The 16692-nt window shown below is 48.3% G+C and overlaps 1 protein-coding gene across 2 annotated transcripts in view; it reads right to left on the reverse strand.

Moving 5' to 3' along the window:
* The window catches only part of UXS1 (UDP-glucuronate decarboxylase 1), a 54572-nt gene that overhangs the window by 19134 nt on the left and 18746 nt on the right, over positions 1-16692 (reverse strand). For both annotated transcript variants that reach the window (XM_043468819.1, XM_043468820.1), the window contains exons 5-6: positions 15906-15966; positions 4617-4797 (exon numbers count right to left, since the gene is read on the reverse strand). In XM_043468819.1, the coding sequence (XP_043324754.1) occupies positions 4617-4797; positions 15906-15966 (242 nt within the window). The remainder of the gene's footprint in view (positions 1-4616; positions 4798-15905; positions 15967-16692) is intronic.

A 16692-nucleotide genomic window follows, 5' to 3' on the forward strand; every position in this document is an offset into this window, starting at 1 on the left:
CCAGTGCCCTCACCAGTCACTGACAGTCTCCCAGAAGGAATTACGGGCAGGACAGTGGGGGAAACTTCAGAACAAGCATAAAAAATCAGTCATGAGAGGTGCTAGGAAGATACCATGAAGCATTAATAACCAAGGTGAACTCTCACCACCCAGGAAAAATTGCTCAGAGCCTGCCCACTGCATGGCACACTGCACCCAAACAAGCATGATGTTCAAACCCCTGAGCCGGGGGAGGGCGACCGGCGTGGCAATCCATCCGTGCTGGCTGCCGGCCACCAAGCGACTCTCCCGCCACACTGTCCCATGAACAAGCCGGCACGCCGGAACGGCAGCTGGGAAAACAGGAGTCTTGAGAAATGAGCCCGAAAGAGCTCAGGTTAAAGCATGATTAAAACAGTAAAACCAACTTGAGTTCTCCTTTCTCGCATAATTTCCTTAAATAGGTTCAAAGTGGTGTTCTTGGCAGGCTGTGGGCATGTTATTTTTATGCTGGGAGGAAGACGGGCCCAGGGTGGGGTGGCCACAGCGCACTGGTCCTCCTGTGAATTCTGAAAACTCAGGCAGTCTAACCCCAAATGAATGAATTCTGCACATGTGAGACATAGATACAGAAAGAAAAAAGCACTCAAAACTAACTGCTCTTGAGATAATTCAAAATTACTGCTCAGAATCCATACCAAAAAAAAAATCAGGTGCTATCTCCTACCAAAGGGGAAATCCACAGAGACAGAATATTTACATCTTTCTGCAGTATTTTTCTTTTTACCATGTTTTTTTTAACCAAGTTCCCTGCGTGACCCGTGTCAAACCTCTGCTGTGTCACGGCCACTCATGGCCACGTGGCACACACAGCCTGACCACTGCTCCCCGACACCAGCATCTGTGGTGGAAAACAGGGCTTAAGAAGATACACAACTTTTCAAAGTGTAAAGACCAAATTTCTCTTGGCATGGAAAATTGAGAGTGGGATTGTGCCTTGACTTCGTATCAAATAATACTGACTTAATGCCAAGGGGAGGCTGCCTGCTTGAGGCCTGGCCCAGCCCCGGATCAGCCACCAGCTGGCATGCCCCTCGCCCCCCACAACGATAAAAGGCGGCACCCAACGTGCTGGCTTCCCTGGAGGAATTCCATGGTACACGGAGGGTCTCTGAGCTCCACAGCCTCTGCGTTCAATGCTTACACTTGCACCATCACTGTAAGTGGGAAAATTTCTAAACTACTGAATATAATTCTACAGAAACATTCCAATCTGAGGGGCACTCTTCAAAGGCCCACAGAAACACGGACCCAAAGCTCTCAGCAAATGCCGTTTTCAGTCCCACCTCTTACCGTCACCTGGCAGAGTTGCGGGGTCGGGGGGACGGTCAGGTGTTGACAACTCCCCCCGCCCAGGTCTCCCCTTGGATTCCTCCGCCTGGTACAAGGCACTAACAGAAAGGGCTCAGCACGCAGGGCTAACATCCCACCCGACACACATGTTCAGAGAACTAGCAGTGTCCACCACAAAGATGTGCCAACAGTGCCAGGACACAGCAGTGCACATCGGGGTCGCTACCGTCATCTGCCCGTGGCTCTGGGCCCCTGGATGTCCTCCCAGGGCGCCGTCAGGGCCAGGACCCAGCTCCCCAGCCACCAGGGCCTCTCTGCCTGCTTCCTTCTCTGCAGACACGCTGCCCATGAAGCGAGGGGACAAGCTCTCAGGGAAGCTCTGGGGAGTCACAGGCTACACACATCCCAGGTGATGACAGCAGTGACCTCACATCCGTACTGGGCACTTCCCGAGCCACGTCCACTTCCTGGACGGCCAGGTGCGGCAAACAAGCCCCGCCCCCAGCCGCATGGGGTCCGAAGCTGTGCTATGTCCACGCCATGGGGAGATGCGAACAGCACAGAGTAGGGGGGAGACAAGTCTCTGTAAAAAGACCTGGTGCAGCCGCACAACAGAACACGACTAAGTGCCAAAAAAATGAAAATAATAATAAACAAAATAATAATGAAGTGGCACTGCGTGAATGATACAGAAAGATCACCAGGATACAAAAAGCAAGGGGGAAAAAATTCAGAGCAACACAAAAAATGCTACTTTCTCTACCGTGGGGAAGAATCATGAATACCTGCTTGTTTTAACTGGGTCACAGAAGGAAATTGCAGATGAGTGAATGTTAAGAGCAGTCTCCTGGAGTGAGGTGGCAGGCAGAGGCAAGAGGAAGACTTTTTAAGGAATTTCTTTTTAATTTTTTTTTAAAAAATTGAACCATATAATTTATATTGCCTATTAACCATACATTTAATCTAAAAAGATCACATTTAAAGAAAAAATGATTAGATGTTAATAAAAACAGAGAGAGCATTTTTGGATAAGAGGATTAATTTTCTATTTTCTTTTTTATACTTTTCCAAATGTTCTGTAGCATCTGTGTATTACTTTTATCACTAGGAAAGAATCATCTTTTGAAAGGGGAGAAAAAATTAAGATTCTCTTCTATGTAACTTTTAAAAATTTTGTTTATTTTTAATTATTTCTTGCCTTTTAGTTATTTAATTATTTCTGGTCTTTGTGGATGGTCAGACTTAGCTGCTCTGCAGCATGTGGGAGCTCCCCAGATCAGGGATCAAACCTGTGTCCCCTGCATAGAAGGCCAGACTCTTAACCCCTTGACCATGACATTCTCTCTCTCAGCCCCTGTGACCCTCCCATCTCTGCCGACTCCACTTTACCCATCCGTGTCCTCTGCACATGGATCAGAGGTATTTAAACAGTCATTCTGGTAACTCCATGTCCCTGCTACGTCTGCTCCAGGTCTGATGCTGGCTTTGCCTCTTCAGACTGAGTCTGTACCGTGGACGTGCACCACGCACCAGGAACAGTGGGGATAAACAGGCTAGACACAAGCTGCGCTCGCTGCCCTGCAGCCCTCGGGGTCAGAGCTGACCCCCTGGGACCTTGGTGTGGTCTGATTGTCCCTGGGTTTCCCTAGAGACTCTTCCTTACCTAGGCCTGGGGCCCTGGGATTCCTCTGGTGCACCTGTTGTCCTTGGGGTCTCCACTGAGGGGCGTGGGGAGTGAGGCGGCGGGGAGGGGGTCCCAGGATGGGGTCTCCTCATTGTGAGCCTGGGCTGGCGGCATCCATCCATGTTGGGCAGGCTATGGGGGGAGGTCTCCCCTGAGGAGCCTTCAGGAGAGAACTGGGTTCTCTGGGTGGATTTTTAGGAGGGCTTGTCCCCCTGGCCCCTCGCTGGAAACCTGTCACTGAGAATCCCCCCTCATGGGGCTCCTGGAGGGGAAACTTAACACAAGGGCCCCCAACCCCCAGAGCTGAGGCTGGGACTTACATCCCGTCCACACTGTCCCAGCCCCTGGGCAGCTCCCACTCACTTCCACCCAGTCAGGGTTCTGTGTCCAGCACCATCTTGGGATCCCGGGGGCAGGGCTCTCTGTTCCCTGCAGGAGCAGAAAAGGCTGCCGGCCATCAATCTGCTCATCTCCCAGCTGTGAGGACAGGAGGGGCTACTCCAGGCTCCCAATCGGTCAGACCAGAAACCTGAAGTCCACCCGCCCACGAAGATAGTTCCTTCCTCTTCCAGCTCATCTTCCGAGGGGCTCCCCCTCCCTTTAGGATCACCGCCTACTGTCCTGTCCCTAGGGCCCTCTCCTGGGACAGACATCTGCCTGTGTCCAAGGTGACGTCCCCAGCCACAGCTCAGCGACCACCGTCCCGGCGGCCTGGCGTCCACCCCACAAACTGCACACACCCTCCACTGGGCCTGGCTTTTCAGAAACCTCCCATGTCCTGAATGGGTTGGGGGGTGGGGTAGGGGGAGAATAATTCACTTTACTGCTTCCAGAGCCAGTCTGCAGGGTAGATTCAACATCAAAAACTTAAACGCTGTGGTGGGTAAAATCCAGAATTCTTTTAAGGCCATAGACAATCTGATTAAGTTATTTCAGTGATTACAATTTCTTCCAAAGCAACAACTTTCTTTCCCAATCCTCTAACCCTGACAATGCAGAGGCCTCTGTTGCAACCCCTGTGACAAGAAGGCTTCCTGTTTGACCATTTCATAACTCATCACCACAAGGGGGCCCAGAGGCTACTGCGCCCGCCCAGACTCAAGCCACCCAGTTATAAGCTCCTCCTGCACATGGACCACCCCGTCCTGAGTCCAGACAAAAGCTACTTTCCCACTGGAAATAGGAAATCAGAATAAACCACAGTGGTCACACTTGAAAATAACAAGATGTGTGCTGAGAAGAAGCTGGTAGACCTCTGCTGGGGAGATGAAGATCAAGTGGTACCCCTGGGACCCTGTAAAAACCCACACAGCATGCCAGCCCGGGAGACAAACAGACCAAAACAGTCCCACAGAATGCTTGTCCCACAGAAGAACATTCCTGCCCTGCTGTAAATATCAGATCGATAGCCATGTAACAGGGAATCCAGACCGCTCCCCAATCCAGTCTCCATCACAGAGGCCAGGGTAGTGCCCGAGATGTGGTGAGACTTTCCAAAACCAGACAGGGACTCAACATGACCGAGTCAGCCACCCATCCGGGGGCCCCATCGAGCCCGCCCACCCACCAGGCACCAACCAGCACAGCAGCCCTCGCTCACCTTCGATGTACAGTGGCTCCACCACGTCGTGGTTGATCAGCTCAAAGTTCTCGTGGCCGATCCAGTGCTCCACGTTCCTCTTCCTGCCGGTGAAGAAGTTGTCCACCACGGTCACTTCGTGACCATCCATCATGAGTTTGTCTGTGAGGTGGGAACCCACAAAGCCTGCGCCCCCAGTTACCTGCATGGGGACAGGAGAGGAGAGGACGGTGATCACTCTGTACAAGGGATGTGTACCAGTGTAGCCCCTACTGAACAGGGGAGGGTGTGTGTGCGGGCAGGGGAGAGTGTGTGTGTGGGCAGGGGGGTGTGTGTGGCTAGGTGAGGGTGTGTGCGGGGAGGGGGTTGTGTGTGCGGGCAGGGGAGGGTGTGTGAGACCAAGGGGCTGTATGTGTGGGCAGAGGAGGGTGTGTGAGAGCAAGGGGCTGTATGTGTGGGCAAGGGAGGGGGTGTGAGAGCAAGGGGCTGTATGTGTGGGCAGGGGAGGGGGTGTGAAGGCAGGGAAGGTTGTGTGTGGGCAGGGGTGTGTGTGCGGGCAGGGGAGGGTGTGTGTGGGGGCAGGGGAGAGTGTGTGTGTGGGCAGGGGGGTGTGTGTGGCTAGGTGAGGGTGTGTGCGGGGAGGGGGTTGTGTGTGCGGGCAGGGGAGGGTGTGTGAGAGCAAGAGGCTGTATGTGTGGGCAGGGGAGGGTGTGTGAAGGCAGGCTGTGGAGGTTCGGGTCCTGTGGCGCCAGAGCAGGGAGTTGGACCTGTATAGGTCTAGGCAGCCTGGAAATCCAAACTGCCGCTAGTAAGTTATATGGAAAGTAGCAGTTATGAGTTCAAAGTGCACTCTTCGACGGAGAACCTGACATTACTAAAAGATCCTTGTTTTATATGGGTGGGACGCTTAGCATCACTGCTACTGCTAAGTCGCTTCAGTCGTGTCCGTCTCTGTGCGACCCCATAGACGGCAGCCTACCAGGCTCCTCTGTCCCTGGGATTCTTCAGGCAAGAATACTGGAGTGGGTTGCCATTTCCTTCTCCAATGCATGAAAGTGAAAACTGAAAGTGAAGTTGCTCAGTTGTATCCAACTTTTAGCGACCCCGTGGACTGCAGCCTACCAGGCTCCTCTGTCCATGGGATTTTCCAGGCAAGCGTACTGGAGTGGGGTGCCATTGCCTTCTCCGTTAGCATCACTGATGGGATTCTAATTCTTTTAGAATCACTTTTGTAAAAAGTGACCAGAACATGCGTCTATTTGGTGAACTACCAAAAAGAAGGATGTCATGTTTAAATTGGACTCAGAAACCTCATAAAAAGCTACGCCCTTTCAAGCTGTTCACAAGAACAAAATAAGAAGCAGTAGATAACGTGTGCAGACCAAGGCCCGACGTAAGTAAGTTGCACTGTTTGGTTATGCGCTGTCAGAGACCCAGCCGAACAGAAGTGGGGCAGCTTTGAATGACCACTGGAGGCCAGAGATCACCAGGAATGTGCTTCTAAAACAGACACCCAGCAAATGGGAAAAGGCAATTATGACTGAAAAAAAAATTTAACTGATAAAAAGACTTGATCCAGATAATGTAAGCAGAGGGGGCTAGGTAAAGCGCATTTTGTTTTTGGAGGGTAGGAGCGAAAATAATAAACTGATGGAAAATACATTCTCTACTCATCCTGGTGACCCATCTCACCTTCTCCTCCTTCAAAATTCACATTCCTGTCACCCTCCTGTTCCAAAGTGAAAGAATTAACAGTAGAGAGAACATGCACTTTTTACCTAAGGAGAAAGCATCTTAACCTCTAGGTCTGTGGTTGTAAAACATTTACTCTGCATGAAGTCCTCTGTTCATAGAAAACCTGATGTGTCTCTCCAGTGTTTATCCCAGGTGTGAGCAAAGTTGCCTGGGGAACAGGGGAGAAGGCTGACTGTGGCAGGGAACGACACACCAGCCCAAGAAGAACCACCTGCCCACCACCGGAGGATGTGCTCAGATGAAAATACAAATGTGAGGGTTTAAAACATGCACAACCAAGAAGCCTCTCAGTCTCCCATCAGCTGCACCTGTTCTCTGTCAGGAACCCTGTATTCTACTCCCCTTTGCTTCAGGAAGAGAACCGACATCTGGGGGCTGGGGTTTTGGGCCAGGATCCCTGGATCCCTGAGAAAGACAACATCAGCCTGTCCTCTTGATTCCACAGTCTGTCCACTTGTCTGGGGTGCATTTTACCTTCAGTGCTCCTACATTTTCATCTATACACCTGCACAGTGATTTGTAAGAACAATTTTCTGGAAAAATTACTAACTTCCAATCTGGCTCACCCTTAGAGCTTGACTCAGGTGAGACTTCATTGTGTCTTACCTCTGTTTAATCGCATTTTCCCACAGTTTCTACATTAGTAAAATTACATCTTTTCAGAAGAAATTTAACCCCTCTTAATGTAACTCTATATCGATATGCAAACACTTCCTAAAATAAGATGTCCCATGGCATGCCAACTTTATCTCTGCACCTAAAGTAACCGGGTGAGACCTGGGAGCCAGCAGAAAAGCAGGGTGTTAAGTCACACAGGACAGCCGCCAACATCGCACTAGGCTTAATGGCGAAGAAAAACTGCGTGAAGCACCTTTGTTACTGTTCAGTTGCTAAGTCATGTCCGACTCTTTGCAACCATATGGACTGTAGCCCACCAGACTCCTTTGTGCATGGGATTTCCCAGGTAAGAATACAGTTACAGTTCAGTTGCTCAGTCCCATCTGACTCTTTGAGATCCCATGGATTGCAGCAAGCCAGCAACCCTGTCCATCACCAACTCCAGGAGCCTGCTCAAACTCACATCCATTGGGTCAGGGACGCCATCCAACCATCTCATACTCTGTCGTCCCCTTCTCCTCCTGCCTTCAATCCTTCCCAGCATCAAGGTCTTTTCCAGCGAGTCAGTTCTTCACATCAGGTAGCTAAAGTATTGGAGCTTCAGCTTCAGTCCTTCCAATGAATATTCAGGACTGACTTCCTTTAGGACTGACTGGTGTGACTTCCTTGCTGTCCAAGGGACTCTCAAGAGTCTTCTCCAACACCACAGGTCAAAACAATTCTTTGGTGCTCAGCCTTCTTTATGGTCCAGCTCTCACATACATACACAACTACCGGAAAAGCCATAGCTTTGACTAGACGGACCTTTGTTGGTAATGTCTCTGCTTTTTAATATGCTGTCTAGGTTGGTCATAGCTTTTCTTCCAAGGAGCAAGCGATTTTAATTTCATGGCTTCAGAAGTGTTAAAGAAAACGCCTGCCAAAGCAGGAAATATGGGTTCAATCCCTGGATCAGGAAGATCCCCTAGAGAAGGAAGTACCTTAGCCTTTCTTAAAATAGATTAAAGATTTTTTCTGGAATAATTCCCTTCTATCTCAAGTACTTAGGTTTCTGTAACACAGCTACATGTGTGTGTGCTAGGTTGCTTCAGCCATGTCTGACATTTTGTGACCCCATGGACTGTATGTAGCCTGCCATGCTCCTCTGTCCATGGGATTCTCCAGGCAAGAATACTGTAGTGGGTTGCCATTTTGTTCTCCAGGGGATCTTCCCAACCCAGGGGCTAAGCCCACATCTCTTACATCTCCTGAGCTGGCAGGCAGATTCTTTACCACTAGTGCCACCATGTAACACAGCTGGGTGGTTATAAAATGTTTCATCATCCCCTCAGGCAAGCATTTCAAATGGAAACAGAAAGGGCAGAAGCTTGGCACTCAGATGGCTTCCTCAGGCCTCACAGATGGAACGGATCAGGCCCTGCACAGCTCTGCTTGCCTCTGCGGTCCGTGATCTCAGCCCCACACACTCCTGTGGGAGCCAGCAGGGTCTGGCTCAGGTCAGCACCCAAACTCAGGCCTCACAATTCATCAGCAAAAAGAAAAAAAAGTCTGTTGGAGCAAATCTCTTCTTTGTGCTGAGGCTTCAGCAATTACTCAGAAGGCTTTAAGTTTCAGTAGCCAGCCTTGGGCACCAAATGACTCTGAAATGTGGCTTAACCAATGAGGTGGTGAAGAGTGAAAAACACTAAGCCTATTGACTGTAATTGTACGGAAAATGAAATTAATTCCACAGGGCTTAGCGTTGACAGGAAAACCATCCCCCCTGGCAGTGACAGGAACCCACAAGAGTCTATGCAGGGCTCATATATCAGCACAGAGTGTCAGATTTTCTGATCACTCTGACGGGTGGTAGCAGGAAGATTAGGAAAATCAGCTTTTCACTGATGTGTGTGTGGCTAAGTCACTTCTGTTATGTCCGACTCTTTGCGACCCCATGGACTGTAGCCCGCCAGGCTCCTCTGTCCATGGGATTCTCCAGGCAAGAATACTGGAGTGGGTCGCCATGCCCTCCTCCAAGAGATCTTCCTGACCCAGGGACTGGACCCTCTTGTTGTCTTAGATCGAACATCTCTTATGTCTAACCTGCATTGGCAAGTGAGTTCTTTACCACCAGCTCCACCTGGGAAGCCCTCTTCACTGATGTCTCTCCCAATCTGTGCCTAAAGGCTTGCACGTTTTTGATATGATAGAAAATACCCAGAACACAAGTATACACAGGCTTCAGAGTCTGCTTGCAGTGAGATTTACGGAGCCACTTGAACAGGCAGGGACCTCCTGTAACTTCTAAAAAAAAAAAAGAGGTTGTGTGGGGGAAGCAGTTTAACTGCAAGTCACAAGTGTCAACTCTGGTGTCCGGGACACATGGTCCCTCAACAGAGATGTTGGCTATGAACAGACACCCCTGCATCCTAACCTTTCATACGTCAAGGTCACAGGTCAATCAGGTGCTCCACATACCTGATCAAACTAGACAACCACAACTGGTGAAAACTAATTCCAGAACCCAGTATTTAAGTCTTTGGATTTTGTCCTAAGGTAAATGGCAGATGAAGAAACCATTATCCAAGAAAATCCACTAAAGTTCAGTCTGGACACAGGAGCCCCAGCCGACTCACTGCCTCACCGTCCACCCCCACCCCCACGCCCCCACCCCGCCTCCACCAGTTCAGAGCAGGTGAGAAGGTGAGATTCTCAGGGATGGCCAAAAACAGGGGCTCCCAGTGACAAGATTCGGCATCTCACTGGGGAGGGCAAACCCTGCCTCCAGCATTTCTCATTTCTGGTCCCCTCTGGTCTGGATTGCTGACCCCTGAGCCTGGTGGTCAAGTGCCCCTTTCCCCACCCAGCTCCCACCTGCGCCCTAGAGCAGAAGCTCCTCCCCACGCCCACAAAAGGCTGTGGCTCTGGGGCCCTGGTCACCCCTGCTCAGCCCCTGTGTGGCCTAGGGGCGAGGCAAGAAGATCAGGGGCTACTCCTCCTGCCCCACTCCCCGCCTGCAAGCTGGGTTCACTCCCTCCTCCAGCTCCAGAGGTTTCCCATCAGGTGGCTCAGAGACTGTTCCCTGGGGACAGAAGGAGTCAATAAAAAAAGAGAACAAAGCTGTCCCTTAAGGAGCTGACTTTATTTGGAATAAAGGGGGAAAAGTTTAAGCGTAAGGGGGGACTGGGATGGAGAGCAGCGAGAGGGGCTGGAGCCCCACAAGGACAGCTGGTTCAGCAGGCAGACCCGGGAGAGACCCTGGAGCCCCCAGGCTCAGGACAAACCTCCACAGCTTGGCTCAAAGCGCCAAAGGGGCGAGAATTCAGCTGAGTAGGACCAAGGGACAATTTATTACGTAAGGTCCTGCTGAAAGGACAGACCACAGGCCAATTATAGGAGCCTAACAGTTGCTGCGACCCCGCACAAGGAGAACGGCTCAACAGGGCCATCAGGGAAAGAAACAGTGACAAAGCCTGTGCTGGGACCACCTTCCAGGGTGACCGTGTCCACGCCCGAGGCTGCAGCTCTGATGAGCAGCCACCAGACTCTCACACTCCAGGGGAAACATGGCAGCAACGTAGACCAGCCAGGCCACTGAACAAACACACCAACAAATCAAAATACAACAGGCCTGGTGGGGAGGGGTGACAGGATCCAGAGCTGCCACAGCTCCTACCCAAAGTGGCCAGTTTTCTACCAAAAATGTCGAGATGCACAAAGAAACAGCCATGTGGGACTCATGCACAGGACAGCAACCAGACAACAACCTGCCCGTGGGACCCAGACGTCAGATTCAGTGGTCCCAAGGTAGCCACCACAAGTATACGCAAAGAACTGGAGGAAGCCAGCTGAAGAAGTGGAGAGAGACTAAAGAGAAGAAAGCTGGAAGACAGAAATGGATGGAGATTCTGTCATCAAGTGCAGTAACCGAAGAGGAAAAGGCACCAGAGAGTCAACAATCTGGATCCAGAAGAAGAACAAACATGCAAATGGGAAGCCAGAACCAGAAGTGGTTTATGCAATATGCAGAACAGACAGAACTTGTACGGGAATGTGAGCAGAGCTTGTGACAAACATGAGGTGCCGATGACGACCCCAACATGCAGGTAATGGGAAAATACTAAGGAAAGAATAGCTGAAACTCCCCAAAACTGATGAAACATGGTAACCCACACGTTCAAGAGGTTCCACAAGCTCCAAGCAGGAAAACGTAAACATGGTAGACATGTCACGGGCAGACACGTCACACTAAAAATGATGACGACCAGAGACAAAGGTGAAGTCTGAAAGCAGCTGTGTTGGGCTGAACACTGTCCGGCGAAGTGTACGTCCTGTGAGCCTCAGAACGTGATGTGATTTGGAAACGGGGTCACTGCAGGTGTGACTGGTTAAGGTGAGGTCACTGTGGAGCAGGGTGGACCACGAGTCCAGCATGAGACACAGGGAGAGCAATACTTGGCGGTGGAGGCTGAGACTGGGGTGAAGCCCCACAGAGCAGGGGGCTCGGGGACTCCTAGCCAAAGTACACGGGAGAGGAAGGCCTGGGACAGTCCCCCCCAGAGCCACCAGAGAGGACAGCCCTGCCAACAACGTGGGTGTAGACATCCAGCTTCCAGAACTGGGAGTCTCTGCTGGTGTAAGTTACAGAGTCGGTGGAATTGTTACTGCGGCCACAGGAAACTGAACAGGAGGCAAAGAAAATGACCTCCGAAGTGCAGGGAACCCCGTGACTCACTGCTGACGTTTCCTAACAAATGACAGAGGAAGCAGCAGAGAGAAACTGCAGCCAAGAATTACAAACACCAAAGATGACTTCTAGAGATAAAAAACAAAAATAAGATAAGAAACGAGTGAATTCATTGCTAGCAGACCTGCCATACAAGAAACACTAAATTCTTCAGGCTGAAGGCAAATGATTCTAGAAGGCAGGGGGAGAACAAAGTAATTGAGTAACTAACTATAAAAGGCAATACAATCACATTTTTTTTCTTCTGTTCTGAAATGCTTTCAATTTAAAGACCAAACTACTTAGCACAGCACTGTGGACACACTTAAAGCCAAAGGACTATATACTTACTGATTAAAATAAAAATTTTATGTTATATGTAAGTTTCAGCACTACAAGAAAAAAGAAAAAGCCAGCTGAAAACAATATGTATATAACTGTATTATGTATCCCTATAAAAATGTACTATCCTTAAAAAACTGTGTTATTTATCCTTATAAAATGTAGAAACATATTTGACAACAATAAAACAAAGAAGGTAGGTGAGAGCAAAGTTGTTTGCAGTAAAGAAGTGACACCAAAGTTAATTCAAATCCACAGGAACAAAAAAAGGAAAGTAGACTTGCTGATAAAAAGATTAACATTCTATAAAGAAATGGCAACCCATGCCAGTATTCTTGCCTGGGAAATCCCAGGGACAGAGGAGCCTGGAGGACTCCAGCCCGTGGGATCACAAAGAGTGGGATACAGCTAGCAGCTGAGCAGACACGGCACACACGGTCTAAAGGGGTCACTGTCGACTCGAAGGTACGACACGCTGAACGTGAGAATCTAAAACACAGTGTCACAGAAATAGCAAGGAAGATGGAGCGGCTGTAATGCTACCAGACAAAACAAAGTTCAAACAAAAAATGTTCACAGACAAAGAGGGGGCCTTTTGTAAGGATAAGAGAGTCAATCTGTCAACATTTACACATCTAACAACAGAGATACAAAATATGTAAAGCAAAGCTGAAAGAACTGGAGAGAGAAACAGAGAATTCACCAAGAATAACCGGAAACATCAACATCTCATTCTCAACACTGCACAGAACTGCACAGCAGAAATAAAGGAAATAAACACTCAAAAAGCACAACAAGCCAGCTGGACCTACCAGATACCCCTGGAACACTCCATTCAACAGCAGTATAATACACAGTTCTTCTAACACATTATTGACCAGGGGATCTTTGTAGAAACCACCTGTGTCAGGTAATTTGTTATATAAGTGAATATTGATACATCTCAGATCAATACCATTTGGGTAACAAAAGACATATTAATACATCTCTGGTCAATAAGTTGTTAAGAGAACAGGAAATATTCTCCAGAACAGACCATATTCTAGGCCACTAAACAAGCCTCAAATTTAAAGGGATTCAAATCATACAAAGCATGTTCTCTGAGTAAAAGGGAATGAAGTTAGACCTCAGTGACAAATCTGAGAAATCCACAAGTGTTTAGGCTAATGGATCAAACAGTAAATTATAAGGTAAATTAGAAAATACTTTGACATGAATGACAAAGAAGAAACAGCACCGCCAAAACTTAAGAGTATGCAGCCAAAGCAGTGAATTCCTAGAAAGATAGAAACTACCAAAACTAACTCAAGAAGAAACAGAAAACTGCGTAGATTTATAACAAGAGATTGAATTAAGCCCAAGTGCAGATGGCTTCTCTGGTGAACTTCACCAAACATTTAAAGAAGAATTACATTTGACCCTCAAACAACTGAACAGTCAGGGGTGCCAAACCACCACACACTGGAAAATCCAAGGTAATTTTACAGTGGGCCATCCACATCTGTGGTTCCACATCTGCAGATTCAACTAACCACAGACCGTGTAGTAAGTACTGTTGTTGTTGTTCAGTCACTAAGTCAAGTCCAACTCTGTGACCCCACAGACAGCAGCCTGTAGAAGGAAATGGCAACCCACTCCAGTATTCTTGCTTGGAAAATCCCAAGGACAGAAGAGCCTGGTGGGCTAGTCTTGTATCTGTTGTTTAGTCACTACGTTGTGTCCAACTCTTTTGCAACCCCATGGACTGTAGCCCACCAGGCTCCTCTGTCCATGGGATTTCCCAAGCAAGAATACTGAAGTGGGTTGCCATTTCCTTCTCCAAGGGATCTTCCGACTCAGGAATCAAACCCACATCTCCTGCATTGGCTGACGGATTCTTTACCCCTGAGTCACCTGTAAGTCAAGTACTGTAGTGCATATACACTGAAAAGAAATCCACCAGTGCAGCTCAAACCCATGTTGTTCAAAGGTCAATTTAACATCAAATCTACACAAAGTTTTCCCAAAAAGTAGAAGAGGAAGAAACACTACCTCACTTATCATACAAGGCCATTATACCTCTGACACAAAAACTAGGAAGAGACATCACAAGAAAGGAAAGCTACAGACCAATAGCTCCTATAAACACAGACATAGGAATTATCAAAATACTAGCAAATCAAATCCAGCAAGATATGAAAAAGGATTATACATGGTAATCAGCTGAGATTTATCCTGGGTATGCAAGATGGGTTGCAAAATGAATAAACTAGGAAGAGAAGGGAAATTCCTTAGCCTGATAAAGGCACCTCTAAAAACCCACAGTAACACCATATTCAATGGTGAAAGGCTGAAACCTCTCCCCTGAGATCAGGAACAAGACAAGGAGGTCTGCTCCTCTCACTTCTATTCAGCATCAAGTGTTAGAGATTCCAGCAAGGACAATTCGGCAAGAAAGTGAAATACAATGCATCTATATTTAAAAGGTGGAAGCTAAACCACCCGTATTTACAGGTAACATGACCTACATGAAAATACTAAGGAATCTACTTAAAACTATTAGAACTCATCAGTGAATTCAGCATGGCTGCAAGACATTAAGAAAATACAAAAATCAACTGTGTTTCTATTTACCAAGAGAATTTCTATTTTGGTTTCTTTAGTCACTAAATTGTGTCTGACTCTTTGTAAACCAATGGACTGTAGCCCACCAGGCTCCCCTGTCCATGGGATTTCTGAGACAAGAATACTGGAGTGGGTTGCCATTTCCTTCTCCAGGGGATCTTTGCAATCAACCCAAGGATTGAACCTATGTCTCCTGCATTGGCAGGTGGAGTCTTTAAAACTGAGCCACCTTGGAAGCCCACTGCAACATGAATAAATCTTAAAAACACTAAGTGAAAGCAGTCAGTCACAAAAGGCCAAATTATGCATTATTCCATCTGTAGAAGCACCCAGAGTTGACAAATGTCCACAGGCAGAAAGTAACCCTACGGTTGCCTCGGGGTGGCAGGGCTGGGGGAATGGAGAATGACTGCTCATGGGCTTGGGGTGTCTTTGGGGACAAGATGTTCTGAAGCCAGTAATGGCTGCACAATTGTGGACATGCTAGAACTACTGAAATATACACCTCAGGGTGTATCACATCTCAACACAGCTGGCACTGGCTCAAACACAAAGGTGCCAGTCTTCTGGGACACACTTTCCTACACGATACCCACACTGGGGTTCTTTCACTGGTGAATTTGTGTTCATGTTTAACAAGGCAACCACTAGCCGAGAAAGCCCCCAGCATATTCATCAAGGTGGTCTGTGAACCTGAAAAGGTTTTTTAAGACCACTGTTCTGGGAACCGTTTCACATTTCTTCAAAAAGTTAAACACAGGGTAACCACACAACCCGGTAAGTCCTCTCCCAAGTGTATATATGCCTAGAGGAACAAGAAAGCTATGTCCACAGAGCCTTATAACTTATGTTCACAGTAACCTCAAAGTAAATGCCCATCAAATGATGTCTGGATAACCAAAACGTGACCCAGCCTCACGACAGAATACTATTCAGCCAGAAAAAGGGATGGAGACTGGATGTGTCTATAGCATGGATGAACCCCAGAAACATTACTCAGCTTAGGAAAAAGACCACATGTTGCAACATTTGAAATACACAAAACAGGCAAATCCACAGAGACAGAAAGTCATTCCCATGGTTGCCAGGAGCTCGGGGGACAGGGGGATAGGTTGGGAGGTGATTGCTTATGGGCGTGGGGTTTCTCTGGAATCAGGATGTGAACAAAGCATAAACCACTGAACTGTATACACTGTACCAGCAACTTTTACAGGTTGCAAATTACACTTCCACTTAAAAAGCAAATTACTTGATACCACAAACATGAATCAGATGTGTAAACTTACCAAAATTCTTTTACGGTCCTTTTCTGATAAAAATTTTACTGGCGGGTATTTCTGGGTGAAGCTGTAGAGCATAAAGAGATTATAAAAGAAAAAGTCAAAACATCTGTGTATTTTCTCTACTTGGCCCCAAAACAAATGCGGATGTGAGAACTGCTACTGTCGACTCCCCCTCCTCTCTAAATGAGCGCTGTAGGAACCAAGCCCTCACTGGCTAACTTGAGTTCAAGATGAACCTGCTTCTTGGCTAGGATCAAACAGGTGTGAAAGAGATGTTATCCCTGGGCGGGGAAAATTGAAGGATGACCCAACCACCGGCAGCCAGAGCTAAACACAAACCAGATATCACGGCATTGAGATGCTGGGCCTGGGCCGGGGAGGGAGACCCAGCCCAGCGGACTGTGCCTCTGAGAATAAGAGAGGAAGGTGCTGACCACAACTCTCCCTGCCTATGCACTGACTGGGCAGTTTCACGATTCCAGCCTCCCCTGCCCACAGGCCCCGGGACAAAGTGACTGGAAATCAGCCCTTCCTACCCACCGGGGTCCATCTGATCCTGTCTTGAGTCTCGTCTTAGCTTTCAATGTCTCCCACCCCCATGAAGGCACCACCGGTCCCCCAACCCACACGGATGTCCCAGGACCTGTGCAGCGCAAAGAACACAGAAAGTATCAAATGAGAGTCGATAAACGCAGATTTGAAATATCCCCTTAAAATGACTCGGTCAGAGACAAAAGTGCGTTTAAGAAACGTGGAGAGACCAGCTCTGGAGTCATTATTTTAATTGGAG

This window comes from Cervus canadensis, chromosome 5 (genome assembly GCF_019320065.1).
Source record: "Cervus canadensis isolate Bull #8, Minnesota chromosome 5, ASM1932006v1, whole genome shotgun sequence".
NCBI lineage: Eukaryota > Metazoa > Chordata > Mammalia > Artiodactyla > Cervidae > Cervus > Cervus canadensis.